This window comes from Hyaena hyaena, unplaced genomic scaffold (assembly GCF_003009895.1).
Source record: "Hyaena hyaena isolate Hyena2069 unplaced genomic scaffold, ASM300989v1 scaffold_1186, whole genome shotgun sequence".
NCBI classification, from domain to species: Eukaryota; Metazoa; Chordata; class Mammalia; order Carnivora; family Hyaenidae; genus Hyaena; species Hyaena hyaena.
Window position 1 is genome coordinate 388,205 of NW_024081820.1, and position 14,744 is coordinate 402,948.

Here is a 14,744-nt window from a genome sequence, read left to right on the forward strand (position 1 = left end):
GTGGCTCAGTTGGTTGAGCATCTGACTCTTGATTTCAGCTCAGGTCATAATCTTATGGTTCATGAGTCCAAGCCCCATGTTGGGTTCTGTGCTGACAACATGGAGCCTGCTTAGGATTCTCTCTCTCTCTCTCTCTCTCTCTCTCTCTCTCTCTGTCCCTCCCTCCCTCGTTCGTTCTCTCAACATAAATAAATAAACTTAAACAAAAACACCTCAGAAACTGTTTAGATGAAGACAACCTGGAACGTAGTGGTCACTCGGCAGATGCTAGCGGCCGCACGCCACGCACCAGGCACATGTGACGTGCTTCCGTCCTTTGGGAGCTTGAAAAGCTTTGGAAGAACCTAGAGCGGCTGGGACGTGGCTGGGGCTGGCGGTAGTCCTCGCGGACGCCACATGGCCACATTCTGTGTGGTTCTTGCCCTTGGTAATGCCGGTGTTTTTCTGGTTAGGTTGCTGCAGCCAAGGCGGAAGCAGGACATAGCCGCCGCCACTTCAAGGCCGCAACCTTGGAGCTGAGTGAGGTGAAGAAGGAGCTGCAGGCCAAGGAGCAGCTGGTGCAGAAGCTGCAGGCGGAGGCGGAGGGTCTCCAGTGAGTGCCGGTGGGCAGCGGGCCGGGCCCCCGCCTCACGTTATCCCGTTAGGGCGCTCAGCGCATGAAGGTCACCTGTGTCCCGCCACGTCTCGGGGCACTGTAGGCTCACTGAAGGGGAACCTACTGGATCCCTGTCTGAAGCCTGCAGCTCAGCTTTGAAATCTCAGTGCTGACGTGGCTGTGCCCGCCGCGCACCCACTGGCCCTCCGCTGAGGACCGAGCCCTGCGTGAGGGCGCACGTCTGAGGGATGGCCCCACCACCAAGGCTCACTGCAGCCTCCGGTTAGGGCACGTGCAGGGGTGCGTGTGGAGCGCTTCCCCCCCATCGTAATCCATCATGTGGGCTCACAGAGTGTCCTCCCCAGGGCAGAGCAGTCCCCACTGGGGACGAGCAGCGTGCAAGTCTCTGCCACCTGTGACGATGACGTGCTGTGGTGGGACAAGCATGCTGTAATTTCCTTCTTCTTTTTTTTCTGGCAGAATCCAAGAGGGGAAGCACTCCCAGGAAATAGGAGTGTTCCAGGCAGAGCTGGCAGAGGCCCGGACGCAGCTCCAGCTCCTGCAGAAGCAGCTGGACGAGCAGCTGGACAGACAGCCTGCGGGAAACCAAGAGGTGACCCTCCGGGGGGCCTCGCGTCTCCGGTGGACAGGGCTCACGGACCATTCACGTGCTCGTCCCTTCATTCCCTGTGTGCTTGGAAAGGGATATTTGTTGTTTCTAAGTGATATTAACACACAGAGATTAGTTAGAGCAGGTTTACGGTGCAAGAAAGCCACTGTAAAATTCTCTTGGTCATGTGACTTTTTCCCTCCTCTAGATGGAAAATCTCAAATGGGAGGTGGATCAGAAGGAAAGAGAAATCCAGTCCTTGAAGCAGCAGCTGGACCTGAGTGAACAGCAGAGTAAAAAAGAACTAGACGGAATACAGCACTTACTGCAGGTATCTGCTGTGTCGAGGTCCTGGGGCAGGTCAGAGCCAGCACTTCGTAAGGTAGTGGGTGATCCCAGCACTAGTCCTGATTAATGTGCCAGGCAGCACGCCGAGTGCATGAGTTCTCGGTGAACTCAGGGCTGCCACCAAGCTGTTTTGCAGACAGTATTCATTTTGGAAAGAAGTCCAGGTCACACACCCGAAGGAGGCCAGGCCCCAGCGCCACGTATGCCCTGGGTGAGATGTGTCGATGTTCCCGGAATGGGATCTGGCAAAGCTCAATCACTGAGACCGCGCATGTAAAACAAACGCTCACCACCCTGCGATAAACTTCTCCACAAAGAAACCCGTGTGCCGTCGGGACTGCTTGAGCCAAGGGTCAGGAGTGTACACTTGGCAGGATCCCTCCTTGTGAACGGAGGGCTCGAGTAACATTAGGGTTGGTTTATATTCTTCCTGAGTAATGGCGAGGCTTATTCTGTTAGCTGACCTTGGATTTAAACAGGTGACTCTTGGGGTCCAGTGTAGATAGCGGACACGGGAATGTTGCTGGTTCATCGGCAGAGGCTCTGAAATTTGGATAAAAACGTCGAGAACGTGGATGTGACGGGAAGCTGCCCGACCTGCGCCGTGGGGAGGAAATGTGCTGGCCGCACCGCGTACCTCGTCACAAAAAATCGGTGTTCCGTTTCTAGCCCCTTAGAATTGTGACGTACGAACTTACGATCTTAGCAGTGCTTAAGATTTGTTAGCTTTTAAAAATCTATGACTTCCCTTTCCTTAGAATATCAAAGCTGAGCTGGAGATGGTGCGGGAAGATCTGTCCCTGACCCAGAAGGAGAAGTTCATGCTCCAGGCTAAGGTGTCGGAACTGAAGAACAACATGAAGAGTCTGCTCCAGCAGAACCAGCAGCTCCGGCTGGACCTGCGGCGCGGTGCCGCCAAGACGGTACTCGGGCCGAGGCGGGGTCCCCTGGGTCCTCCGCCGGCCTACGGGGCAGGCCGTGGGCGCGTCGGGCTCACTCCGACATGGGGTTACACGTGACCAACACCGAGCACCTGCCATGTGAGAATAAATGATGCTGGAGTATGGTGCTCAGAAACAGGGCAGGCCCTTTTATTTTGGTGCCTTTTCCAAGCGCGTGAATTCACATACCGCTTTGTTGTAATGCACTTTACAAACCCTAGAGGGCGGCGTTGCCTGTAGGCCCGCCACCCGCGCGCAGCCGCTGGCCAGGTGGCCTTGGGGACCCTGCGCAGGTTTTCTGCACACCTGGCTCTTGCTTCTCTGCTCGGTCTACGTACATGTTTTCCAGGTGCAAAGAAGCCACTCAGACTCGGGTTTATTTAGCACTGTTTTCCTGTCTGTGGAAAAGGTGTGAAGTCCTAGAAAAGGGAGTTATAAGAGTTGAAATTGACCTAATTTCTGAGGGATGTGCAAGGTCAAAGCCGTGGTCTTTCGTGGAAGGCCCCCCACAGGAGCGTTCTCCTCCTCCCGGGGGGCCAGCACCTGCATCGTCACGTGTGTTAGAAAGAAGGTTCCTTGAAACCCGTGGCTGCCAGCTCTGCCGGCTGGGGAACAGGGCCCATGCCTTCTCAGGAGGCGCCTCTGGGACTCCCTGCTGTGACCCCAGCCACCGAAGAGGGGAAGCGTATGGGGGTCACCCTCTTAGTGAGGCCGCTAATCGTGTATGTTTGCAAACAGAGAAAGGAACTGAAAGGTGAGGCCAGCCCTTCTGGCCCCGTGACACCGGTGAAGATCCCTGACTGCCCCGTCCCGGCCTCCCTGCTGGAGGAGCTGCTGAGGCCCCCACCCGCCGTGAGCAAGGAGCCCCTCAAGAACCTCAACAGCTGTCTCCAGCAGCTCAAGTACGAGCCACCTCCTGTGTCCTGTCTCCCTCGGTCTCTAAAACTAGACTTCAGGTTTAACTTGGAAGAATCCTGCCGGCGGGACCGCACGCCCAGCAGGGGCCGAGCAGGCCTGTGCCACATGGGGTCACTCGGGCTGTCAGTCCCTGTCATCCGGGGAGGACGGCCTAGAGCTGAGTGACCCTGCGAAGCCCTTGAGTGACCAGGACCTGAGCCCTTAGAATCCCCACAACTAGATGTTCTGCTCCCAGCAGCCCGAGGCCAGTTTGCAGGGTGTGGCCATGTGGGGACATCTTTTTTTTTTTTTAATTAAAAACATTTTTTGTTTACTCCTTTTTTTTTAACGTTTATTTTTGGGGGAGAGAGTGCGCAAGTGGGAAAGGGGCAGAGAGAGAGGGAGACACAGAATCGGAAGCAGCTCCAGGCTCTGAGCTGTCAGCACAGAGCCCGACGCGGGGCTTGAACTCCCGAATCGTGAGATCATGACCTGAACCGAAGTTGGACGCTTAGCCATCTGAGCCACCCGGGTGCCCCAGGGGACATCTTTTTTGACCCTGCGAGTGGAAGCTACGTGGCAGGCCCTCAGCGCTGCTTACGCACCTCCCACAGCAGCAGCCCCTGTGCGCAGAGTTGCATGGCCTGAGTCCCATGAGTCCTGTGACCCCGTCAGTGTCGCTGGCCCCAGCCAGACAGGTGTGTCAGCCCTGTGAAGGTGCTGTGGTGCTTGAGGGGACTGCTGTCCAGGTCAGGCTTGTGAGGATCCACGTTTGAGGTGGCTGCTTGTCTCTGAGGAATGTAACGGCGTCTTTTCTGGCTCTCCTTTGACTCGCCTTCCTTCCCTTGTCTCCCCGTCTGTCCAGGCAGGAGATGGACAGCCTTCAGCGCCAGATGGAGGCGCACACTGTTACCGTGCACGAGTCGCTGTCCTCCTGGACTCAGGGGGACCCCACGGCTAGCCCCGCCCCCCCAGGAGATCACGCCAACCCCCGGGGAGACACGGAGCAACGTGGCCAGTGCGGGGTCTCCAGAGAAGGGCTCGGAACAGCGGCTGCCGAGCGCCCCCAGTCTGAGCGCGTGTAACTACCCAAAGGAATATTCTTTTGTCAAGATTATTTATTTGACTGTTTGCTCTGTTTTTCTAAGAGATGAGGTTTAAATTTTGCATTTGCCTTTACGAGGAGTGAAAGGACAGAACGAGAGCCAAGGATTAGAGAAATAGTCATTGCAAATCACAAATAGCTTTTCCCACGAAATGACCAAATCTGAACAACCTAGCCTAGATCTCAGCGAGAAGGTTTCGAATGTGTCCGAAGGGCATCTCTCATGAGTGACCGTAGTTGCTGTCGTCTGAGGGTGACGCCGGCCAGCGGCCACCAGTGGCAACACTGCATGACCGGGTCCCATTTCTCTCTCTCCTGTCTGATTCAGTAAGGGCTTTACCTCCCTGCAGAAATGAAACTTTATTTGCACCTTTGGTTTGTATTTTATTTTTAATGGCTATCTCACCATAGGATGTGTATATAAATACCGAAAATCAATCTAATCTTTAAAAAGTATGTCTGTATTATTTAAGAATGACCTGAATTGTCTTTTTATTGATTGCCTTTTGGAAATGTGCTGTCAGGAAATAATGTACACGTAGGGTTTAGGGATGTCAGTCAGAAAATTATATTTTAAGAAATCATTATTTTATTTACTGTTCTAAAACCAAATATTCTTAGAAAAGGGTCTTTATTTTAGTTTCGCTTCATTTTTGACGGCCTTGTTGTAAGTGCATAGCCCCCCCCCCCGTCATCTGACCCTTGGCCCTGCATGACCTCGCTCCCCTTGGCTGACCCCAGTCACCGTGCGCTGGCCTGATGTGTGAGATGCTTGGGGGTGGTCCCAGGAGAGGAGGGGAGAGGGGGCCAGGGCTCCAAACCCAGGCTTCTCCGGGGTCCCCTCCCCCTCTCCCATGCCCACATGAAAACGTCCAGCAGGGCCTTTGTGGTCAAGAAGGTTCAGAAGGCCCTGCACCCTCTCCTCCGGAGACACGGAGCCTCCTAGAAGGGGCAGCTCAGCTCCGTGGGAAGGCGGCGGCCACCCCCAGCTGCCCTGTAGGAAGGACTGGATTTGGAGTTCACTTAGCGTGGGAGGGTTCTTGTGGACATTTCTCCACCTGAACCATGAAGCGCTACAGAAACCGACGGGCTGGGACCCCTGAGGTCTGTAGCTCTGTCCCCTACATGGCTAAGAAATCTAAACTAATCCCTGCTGTGTGAGTTAGAGCAGAGGGGCCTCTGGTGCAGATCTGCTGGTCCGGAGATCAACGTGGAAGTGTTACTGATCGGGCCACGTACGCCTGTGTCGACTTACTACTTTTGTCTCTTTTGAGGAGAAAACAGTTTGGTATTTTTAAGCTGTGTTCTCTCATAAGATGCTGTTAGAAGGTTCATTGATAAAGTAGCATTGACCACGAAGATGTTTAGTGTTTAAAAAAAATTCCCTTGCAAGTATTGGGACTTCTGAAATGTGTATATCATTTGTACAGGGTTAATCTTGAAATAATACTTGAAGACTTCATTATAAATATATCCTACTTTTCATCTTAAGTTGGAAACCGTTTTTGACAAAATTGTTTTTGTACCATTAGAGGAGAAAAATCGTAATTTACATTTTTATTTATTTGGGGTGTGTTATCCTCAGTTTTAATTTTAAAGCCAGCACATGACATTCAGCCTCCTGCTATGGCTGCTTCCTTACTGCTGCGCGCCAGTGGCCCCCGGGGACGGCGGTCACCGTACGTCTTCTCTTAGGAAAGGGTCAACTGATTGTGAGCAAGTCTCTGTTCCTCACCTTGTTTCCTTCATGTCATACCCTCTGTGTGGGTGTGCCTGCACCTGTGAGTGTGCGCATGTGTGCCTGCGTGTGAGTGTGCCTGTGTGTACGAGTATGCTCCTGTGTGTGCGTGCCTGTGTGTGTGTGCGAGTGCCTGTGTGTGTGAGTATGCACCTGTGTGTGTGCGCGAGTGCCTGCGTGTGGGTGTGCCTGTGTGTACGAGATGCACCTGCGTGTGCGCGCCTGTGTGTGCCTGCATGTGGGTGTGCCTGTGAGTATGCACCTGTGTGTGTGTGCGAGTGCCTGTGTGTGTGTGAGTATGCACCTGTGTGTGTGCGCGAGTGCCTGCGTGTGGGTGTGCCTGTGTGTACGAGTATGCGCCTGTGTGTGTGTGCGAGTGCCTGTGTGTGTGAGTATGCACCTGTGTGTGTGCGCGAGTGCCTGCGTGTGGGTGTGCCTGTGTGTACAAGTATGCGCCTGTGTGTGCGCGCCTGTGTGTGCCTGCGTGTGGGTGTGCCTGTGAGTATGCACCTGTGTGTGTGCGCGAGTGCCTGTGTGTGTGTGAGTATGCACCTGTGTGTGTGCGCGAGTGCCTGCGTGTGGGTGTGCCTGAGTGGGTGTGCCTGTGTGTGGGTGTGCACCTGCGTGTGTGCGTGAGTGCTTGTGTGTGTGAGTATTCACCTGTGTGTGTGCGCGAGTGTCTGCGTGGGTGCCTGTGTGTGTGAGTATGCATCTGTGTGGGTGTGCCTGTGTGTGTGAGTATGCACCTGTGTGTGCACGCGAGTGCCTGCATGTGGGTGTGCCTGAGTGGGTGTGCCTGTGTGTGTGTGTGTGCCTGTATGTGTGAGTGTGCACCTGCGTGTGTGAGTGTGTGCGTGCCTGTGCGCCTGTGGCGATGGTGGCAGAGCCTCCTGGCTTCCTGACATCACCCTGTGCCTTTGTCATCACCCCATCTTTCGGTTCCTGAACACTCTGGCTGTCCCCCCGCCGTGCTGTTTCCTGTGTGGCCGACGGCCCCTGATCTGGGGCCTTTTTGTCCAGCCTTTTATTAGGGCTTCCTTCACCTGAGAGAGGAAGCTGGACGTCAAGGTCGCCTGCTCCCGATTTGTTGAGGGTTTGTTGTTGTTTTTAACCCCCAAGGGCCTTGACTTCTACCTCCCACAGCTAGAGTCTTCAGTGAATATCATTTGAAATGTTCTGGGCAGAAGTGGGAATTCAGAATTTATTCATGGAAAACAACATTACCGTCTGGAGTACTTGTAAACATAGGTTTGCTGTTACATTATATTTGTGGGTCTTATCCATCCTGAGTCATGAATACTGTATCCCATGTCCTCATTACAGAGGACACTGGTTTGGACACTTCATCATGTCATTTCTTATTTTCTTTATGTTCCAAAAAAAAATCTTACTGCGGCGTGGTTATCACGGATCTTTCCGTGGAACACAGTAGCTAGATGCCATCAGATCTTAAGGATTTATGTGCTTTTGTTCTACTCTTTGGAAGGTCTAACAGGCAAAGTTCTGATAGGATGTGCAGCTGGCTTTTACTGTGGCCTGGGGTCAGGATAATGGGACAGGCCTGCTAAGAAGATTCTCACTAAAGTCTTTCTCAGTTTACCGATACTTCTCGGTGTAGGGATGCTGCCGAAGCCATGACATACGTTCCTACTCGCTTGAGTAACTTCTTACAAAGAAATGACGTGTCCTGTGTAAAGATTTCTAGTTGAAAGGGACCAGCGTATCTGAAATACAAATGTCCTGGAACCTTCCTCAAGGACCCCTGTAACACGTGAGACATTCTGAGCCTTATTCGAAGAAGTTCACTGACTCCCGTTCCAGGCAAATCTGGTTGTGTGATGGTCTCAGGTTATGATAGGATCCTGGAGGGTAATGTTTTAGCGGATCTAGAAAACTTGGTGGCTTTAAGCTACTCATTTCTGTTAAAATTTTTCTCATGAAAGGAAGTCCTCAGGTTGGGGCTGTTCAGGGGAAAGGTGTCACCGTGCACAACGAATTGTAACTTTAAAAAGCATGTTGATTTTTTATAAATTTAAATGTGCTGGGGGAATTCCTTAAATTTTGTGCAATAAACTATTTTTTGTTAAAGATTTTCACATTTCATTGGGAGCTTTATTTAATATACATATTTAGCTGTATCTTGGAGGAATCTTTTATCTTCTGTTTTATAAACTGTTTAATACTCGTCTTTAAAGAGCGTCTTCCTGTCCTGACTGTCCTGCCAAAGCTTCGCGTGGTGTGAGGTCTCACCTGTGCTCCTTCTGGGGCCAGAGCAGCGAGCTCCCCGTGCCCGGCCCTCTTCAGCCCACACTTCACACACCTGCCGCCATGTGAGTACGGCGGGGGTGGGGGCATGTCCCCAGCACGTCCCTGCACTGGGCTCTGCTGGCCCCACTGTCCGCAGCTGGACCACAAATACTTCTCTAAACCTCAGAGCCGTGGCCCCAGTCCCCCCCTTCCATCTGCCGGCTGATTGTGATCAAGGAGAGTGAGCCAGACGTGGAAGTCTTTAGTGACCAGCGGGAGAAAGTGTCCAGAAAGGAAGTAAACTAGTGATCACAGAATGTGGTTTTGTGGTGGGATTTACACTTTTCTCGAACTCCACTTTACCAGCTTCCATAACCAAGAGTCAGGTAATACGTGTGCTATCCAGAGCTTAGGGGAAGGCTCCTGCCCACCTACTTCTGTGGCCCTAGCTTCCGGAAGGAGTGAGGATGCCATGTCTTGCTCTACAGCAATCAGGAAAGGGCTGGGTCTGATTTCCTGAACTTTTTTCTTTTACCCATAAAGTTGTTAAACATTTGTAGGCACCAGACTGACCTGTCGATGGACTGACTTTGAGCCCGTTGCGTCCTCCGTGGCCAGGCAGCAGTGTTGAGGGGGCGCTGGGCAACTGCCTCCTGGCCCAGCGAGGGCAGGTGAGCTGGGCTGTGGGCCGAGTGTGGGACCCAGGTCTTCCCGCCGGTGGGAAGCCTGGTGTCTAGGAGTCACCAGGTTACTCAGAAGTCTCTTACCCAGATTATGTGGGAAATAGGATTATTTATGCTGCTACTGTCCAGTTTGATGGGTAAACGCAAGGGCTGTTGGAAGAATCTCCAAGCCTTTCCTTGAGGAGAAAGAATTCTCAGCAATCAGCAACTTGTAAAACCCGAGGCAGTACTTCTTAGAATCCTGCTTGCCCTTATGCACGCTCTCAGTTGACAACAGATGTGGCAGATTCTGGTAAAAAGTATGCTTTAGCAGTGCTTGTTCCTAGAAACGGCTGGAGACACTAAACTGTGTTGCTCTTCCCTTTTTCTTGCTCTGGGGCAGGCCCTTCCGGCACGCCAGCTCACCTCCGGGGGGCTCAGGAGCAGCACGGTGACCTCCCTCGGCGCCTCCCCACCGGGTTGAAAGTGTGCGGACCCACAGCCGCCCTGGGGCGGGAGGGCAGCGGCTCCGGAAGCACCTGCAGGCTCTCACCCACTCAGCCCTCCCCGAGGCCCGGAACTGCTGGAGGAAGTCGTCTGCCGGCTCTTCACTTGGTCGGCCGGAGCTCCACAGGGTGGGAGATAGTAGCCAGCGTATGAGGCGTCTCACAGGAAGCTTCGTTTGGACTGTGAGCTTTAAATGTGCATGCCTTTTGTAACATATATTAATGTTTTTATTCATTTTTGAGAGAGAGAGTACAAGCAAGGAAGGGCCAGACAGCGAGGGAGACACAAAATCCAAAGCAGGCTCCAGGCTCTGAGCTGTCAGCACAGAGCCCGACATGGGCCTCGAATTCACAGACCAGGAGACCATGACCTGCGCAGCAATCAGACGCTTCACTGACTGAGCCACCCAGATGCCCCTTTAAATGTCCATTTCTAAAGACTCGATGAATATTTCACAGTGATTTTTCCCGATACTTACACCTCAGCGTGTTGAAAGTGGATGGCCTCCCCTTCATCCAAAAAAACAGCCCCTTCTCCTGACTGGCGTCTCCGTGTTAGTGATATATTCACTGTGGCCTCTGAACCCTCAAGGTTTGCCACCCTCCAGATCCTTCTTGACCCTCACCCAGGCCAGCCATGCCCACAGCTCCTTCTGTGTCTGTCGTGTGGCGCCTCCTTTCTCTGCATCAGCTTAGAACCGGCTTGGCTGTGCAACCAGGCCTGGGCCAGCCCCCCCGACTCTGGTCCGGCGCGTACGCTCGCTCGGTCAGAGCGCACAGCGTGGCTCTCCTGCCGTCTGCAGCCTGGCCCGGATCAACCCCTCCAGGCGTCTCCGGCCATTGAGCGTTTCCAGGTCTGTGGCGACCACTGGTGCTCCCCACCAGACACTCCTCCCTCCGGGGAGACGGCAGGTGTGCGCTGTGGGGGGGAGGCTCAGCCATCCGAGTCGATGAGCTGGCTCGCGGGCCGTGTCCCCTCTGGGTCAGAGCACTGACAGGGTGCTGCACAGCCGCCACCGTGGTGACAGCATGACGGGTGACCACGTGGGCAGGAAGTAGGGGCAAGAAATAAACCCAGTCCTCTCAAGCCTCTGGAGACCCGGGGGTGTTACTGCATGACCCGTAGGGGCCCGGGAGTGCCCGGTGCCCCGCTGGGGCGTCGACTTGCTCCCCTTGCCTCGTGCTGCCCCTGCCTCGCCATCGCTCACAGGCAGCGTCCGGGTGCTTGTGGCTGTCGAGCGTGATACCCAGAGATCCAGCTCTCCAGCGGGAAGAAGCCTGGTTTGCAGCATTTGATGGTTTCTGGGTGTGAATACCCTCACCGGGCAGATGATGTCATTGGAGCTGGGAAGGGGTGTGAGCTGCTACAGGAGACTCCCACACACCAACGACTGTCCTCATGGGATGTGACGGGAGTATAAAGCAGACATGGCTCGATTCCTTTAGAAAGACTTCCTTTTCCCCCAAACCACACCGATCCTTCCCTGTGCACATTTACTTACATCAAGCTATCTTTATGACATTTTACATGGTTTCTTTTTATTATAGTTATTTCTGGAGAGTCCCTATTTCTACTGGATTATAGGGCATCAGGGGCTGGTGGATCTTACTGAACAAATGAGCCTTAATCAGCCATCTTCAGTGACTTTAAGGAGATACATAAACAAATACCAATTGGGGGACTTCTTTCCTTGCTAATTTGGTGTAGAAATGGTGGTAGAATGCTAATAGAACAGATTTATGAATTAGAAGGAAGTAATGTCGACCCGTTACTGAAGACCTCTTCAAATTCGGCAAGATTGTGACACCCTTGTGTACAATAACCCTTTTGCTAATCGGCAAATGGAAGAGCTTCCAGGCTCCCCTGCCGGCAAGGCATCCTCAGTGGCTGCATCTGCTCCTTCTCTAGGCTCCATTGTATCTTCACAGAGGGTCCCAGGGGCTTCCTGCTCTGACGATTCCTCGTTACTCCTAGGACCCCACTTCCTCTCGAGTCACCTGGCAGGGGTGCTTTCTTGGCCAGACCCACGCCATAAGTAACACGATCGTGGCTGGATTTCCACATAGTTCTCCTCTTGTTGAAGGACGCTCAAGACACGTGGAAACGACCTCTCCACTCTGTAACTGACTGATCTCGCCCCTGGCCCTCTCGTGATCTGGAATCGGAAGTGGAGTGAGGGATTAGGGTAGGAGTGAGACAAACCATAATTAGCAATGAGATGGCAACCTGTTCCTCTCAGAAAAGACCATCGGGTCTTCCAAGCTTAATTTCGGTAGGAAATCTACTTCCACCTGTAGTGTTTACATCTCAGACTCTCTCATTTCTACCTCATGGTAAACAGTGGTCAGTAATAGGGTCGGCTTAACGTTGGAACCGTTTTCCCTTTCTTTCTTCCCCCTTGACTCTTCCAGTCCTATTTCAGACGTAGCCTGCATTAGATGTGCTGACGGTGGTCCAGCCGTCATAGAATCGCTATTATTAGGCAGATTCCACAAAAAATTCTGCTATCAACACGCTGGTTAGGCTGGTAAAGGTGCCATGAGACCCCAAAATTCAGTGGTTTACATGAGAGAAGTGTTTCTTACGGACAACAGCCCAATCATAAAAACCGGACCAGCCACAGCAGTCTCATGGTGCTAAGGACAAAAACGCCTTCTATCTCTTGGCACCATTTCGTGGCTTCCATCTGGGGCCTAGGACAGCTGCCTCAGGCCCCAACTTCCTGTGTGCATTTCCCACACGGAAGGGGGAGCCCGCGGAAGGCACGCGTGTGCCTTCCTTGAAGGGTGCGGCTCCCCAACCCCACAGACCACTGTCCAGCAGCTCCACTTCGTCACTGGGCCACACGATGTGGTTTTTAGCTGCACAGCCGTATGTCTGCCAGTAGCTGGGAGGTTCTGTCATTAGAGAATGGACAATGGATGCTGCTGGCAACACCCTCTACCACAATTCACAGTCTCAAGTCAGTCCTCTCCTCTCTAAAGTTCTGGGATTTATGATTAACAAAGTCCCTTACAACGGGGGAGGGCCCTGCTACCTCTTAAGGGCATGGACACATAGATAACTGTATGCTTTTCAAACTATGTAAATAGTAATAGCAGCTAACATTCATTAAACCCGCACTGTATGGTGGCTGTGTAGCAAGCACCGACATACAGCAATCCTCACCTCTGAGGCAGGTATGATTATCCTGCCCCATTTTACCACTGACAAAAATGAAGCACAGGGCAATTAAGTAATTCTCCCAGTTACCCAGAAGGTAGGGGGCAGGCAGGACACCAGCCCAGGCAGTCTGGCCCAGTCTCTCATCTACACAACGGCAGATGTTTGTGAAAAGGTCAAAACCGGGGAGCTGCTGGCCACAGATGTCTGTTCTCAGGACACGTAGTAGAAGTGGCAAAATCTCATTGTAGCAAGGCACTCTTCCTTCTTAAATGTACACAAAATTTACACTAAAACAGACTTGGGCAACCGTCCATCTGCCAGTGTGCACCTGTCATTATCGACCCAAGCAAAATGTGGAACATTTCCTTCACAGTGAAGGTTCTTTCCTGTCCCTTCCCGGTTAACCACCCCGCCCAAACGCAACCACGGCTCTGAGTCATCACCACAAGCTCTGATGTTCTCGAGACTCTTACAAACCGAACTGTACTGTGTGCACTTTTGTGCGCGGTCTTTGTACTTAGTATGGTTTTCAGATTCATCCGTGTTATTGAACAGTACGCCACCATGGGAATTTCAAATGACAGTTCCATAATTTGTGCATTCATTCTTCCGGGGTTTATCCATACACCTGGGCGTTTCCTGTTTGGGACTGGGACTGCCGCAAGCATTGTGCGCGAGTCCCTCTGCGTACCTAAGGCTGCACTGCGGGGCCGGAGAGCAGGATTTGTCGATTTTATGAGAAACCGCCTCACTGTTTTCCCAGGAGTTAACTCATTTTACTCCTGCCAGCAGTGTTTGAGAATGCCAAAATTACGCCACATTCTCACCAAAATCAACCATTCTGCTGGGTGTAAAGAGTATTTCACTGTGGTTTAATCTCCATTTCACTCACCCTCAAATTTACTGACTCTTTGGTGTCCAACCCATTTTTTTTTTTTTTTTTTTTTTTTTTTTTACCAAGGATGTCAATTGTATTTCTTCAGAGTTTTTCATGTAAAGAAATGTCTAAGTTACAGGGGCGAACAGGTAGCTCAGTTCTTAAGCATCTTGATTTCTGCTGGAGCCCCACGTTGGGCTCTGCTGGTAGCTCGCAGAGGGCGTGGGATTCTCTCGGTCTCTCTGCCCCTCCCCTGCTCGCGAGCATTCTCTGTCTCAAAAAACAAACTTAAAAAATGTTACAGAAGATTCATCCTTTTTACTGTACACGTCGGAGAGTTTTGACAAGCGTAAAGCCTCCACCAGCCCCTACAGCCCCCCGGCCCCTTTATCGTCAACCCCTCCCGCCGCGGCCACCCCTGCTCCGCTCCGAGCGGACAACGTGGAATGGGATCACGCAGCCCGGAGCCTGAACGGACTACGGCGGCTGGTATCCCCTCCTCCGGGAAGCCCTCCGCGCCTCCAGGACTGGGGCAGTGAGGAAATAAATTCAGTCGGGCCACGAGGATAAACCCCGGCCGGCCAGGTAAGGCCAGCTTCACAGAGAGCAGGAGCATTTCTCCCGAGCACCCGCTGCAGCTGCCCGGTCGCCTGCTTTCTCCGGCGCGGAGGGCTTTGTTCTCCAAAATCCTCAGCGGTCACGAATGCGGTTTGAGAGCGGATCCAGGAGAACTAAATGCCCGCGAGCAGCCGCCGAACGGAGCTAGCGCGCTCGAAAGGACACCGCCGGCCAACGCCCAAGCCCGGCTGCCCGGCCCCGGCTCGCGCACCAGACCTCAGGCCGCACCCGGGGTCTCCAGGGCGGACCCCCGCGGGCCCCCTGCCTCCCAGGTCCGGGCCCCCGAGCCCCCGCCTCCCAGAGCCCGCCCCCAGGCCCCCGCCGGCACCCCGGGCCCCCGTCCGACCCCCGCCTCCCCCGCAAGCCCCCGCCCTCCGCACCTCCCCTCTTCCCCGCCGGTTCCGGGATTCCCCCTTTCTCAGCGCGCCGCCGCC

General features: G+C 53.2%; 1 protein-coding gene across 5 annotated transcripts in view; it reads left to right on the plus strand.

Annotated features, from left to right (window-relative positions):
* Positions 1–6,325, plus strand: part of GOLGA3 (golgin A3) — a 46,425-nt gene extending 40,100 nt beyond the window's left edge. For 4 of the 5 annotated variants that reach the window (XM_039222762.1, XM_039222764.1, XM_039222765.1 and 1 more), the window contains 6 exons: positions 453–592; positions 1,076–1,208; positions 1,414–1,536; positions 2,312–2,476; positions 3,233–3,396; positions 4,257–6,325. In XM_039222762.1, coding sequence (XP_039078693.1) covers positions 453–592; positions 1,076–1,208; positions 1,414–1,536; positions 2,312–2,476; positions 3,233–3,396; positions 4,257–4,476 — 945 coding nt within the window. In that variant the 3' untranslated portion in view covers positions 4,477–6,325. Of the gene's footprint in view, positions 1–452; positions 593–1,075; positions 1,209–1,413; positions 1,537–2,311; positions 2,477–3,232; positions 3,397–4,256 lie in introns of those variants that run through there. The other variant, XM_039222766.1, reaches the window with a different exon arrangement.
* The last annotated feature ends 8,419 nt before the right edge of the window (positions 6,326–14,744 follow it).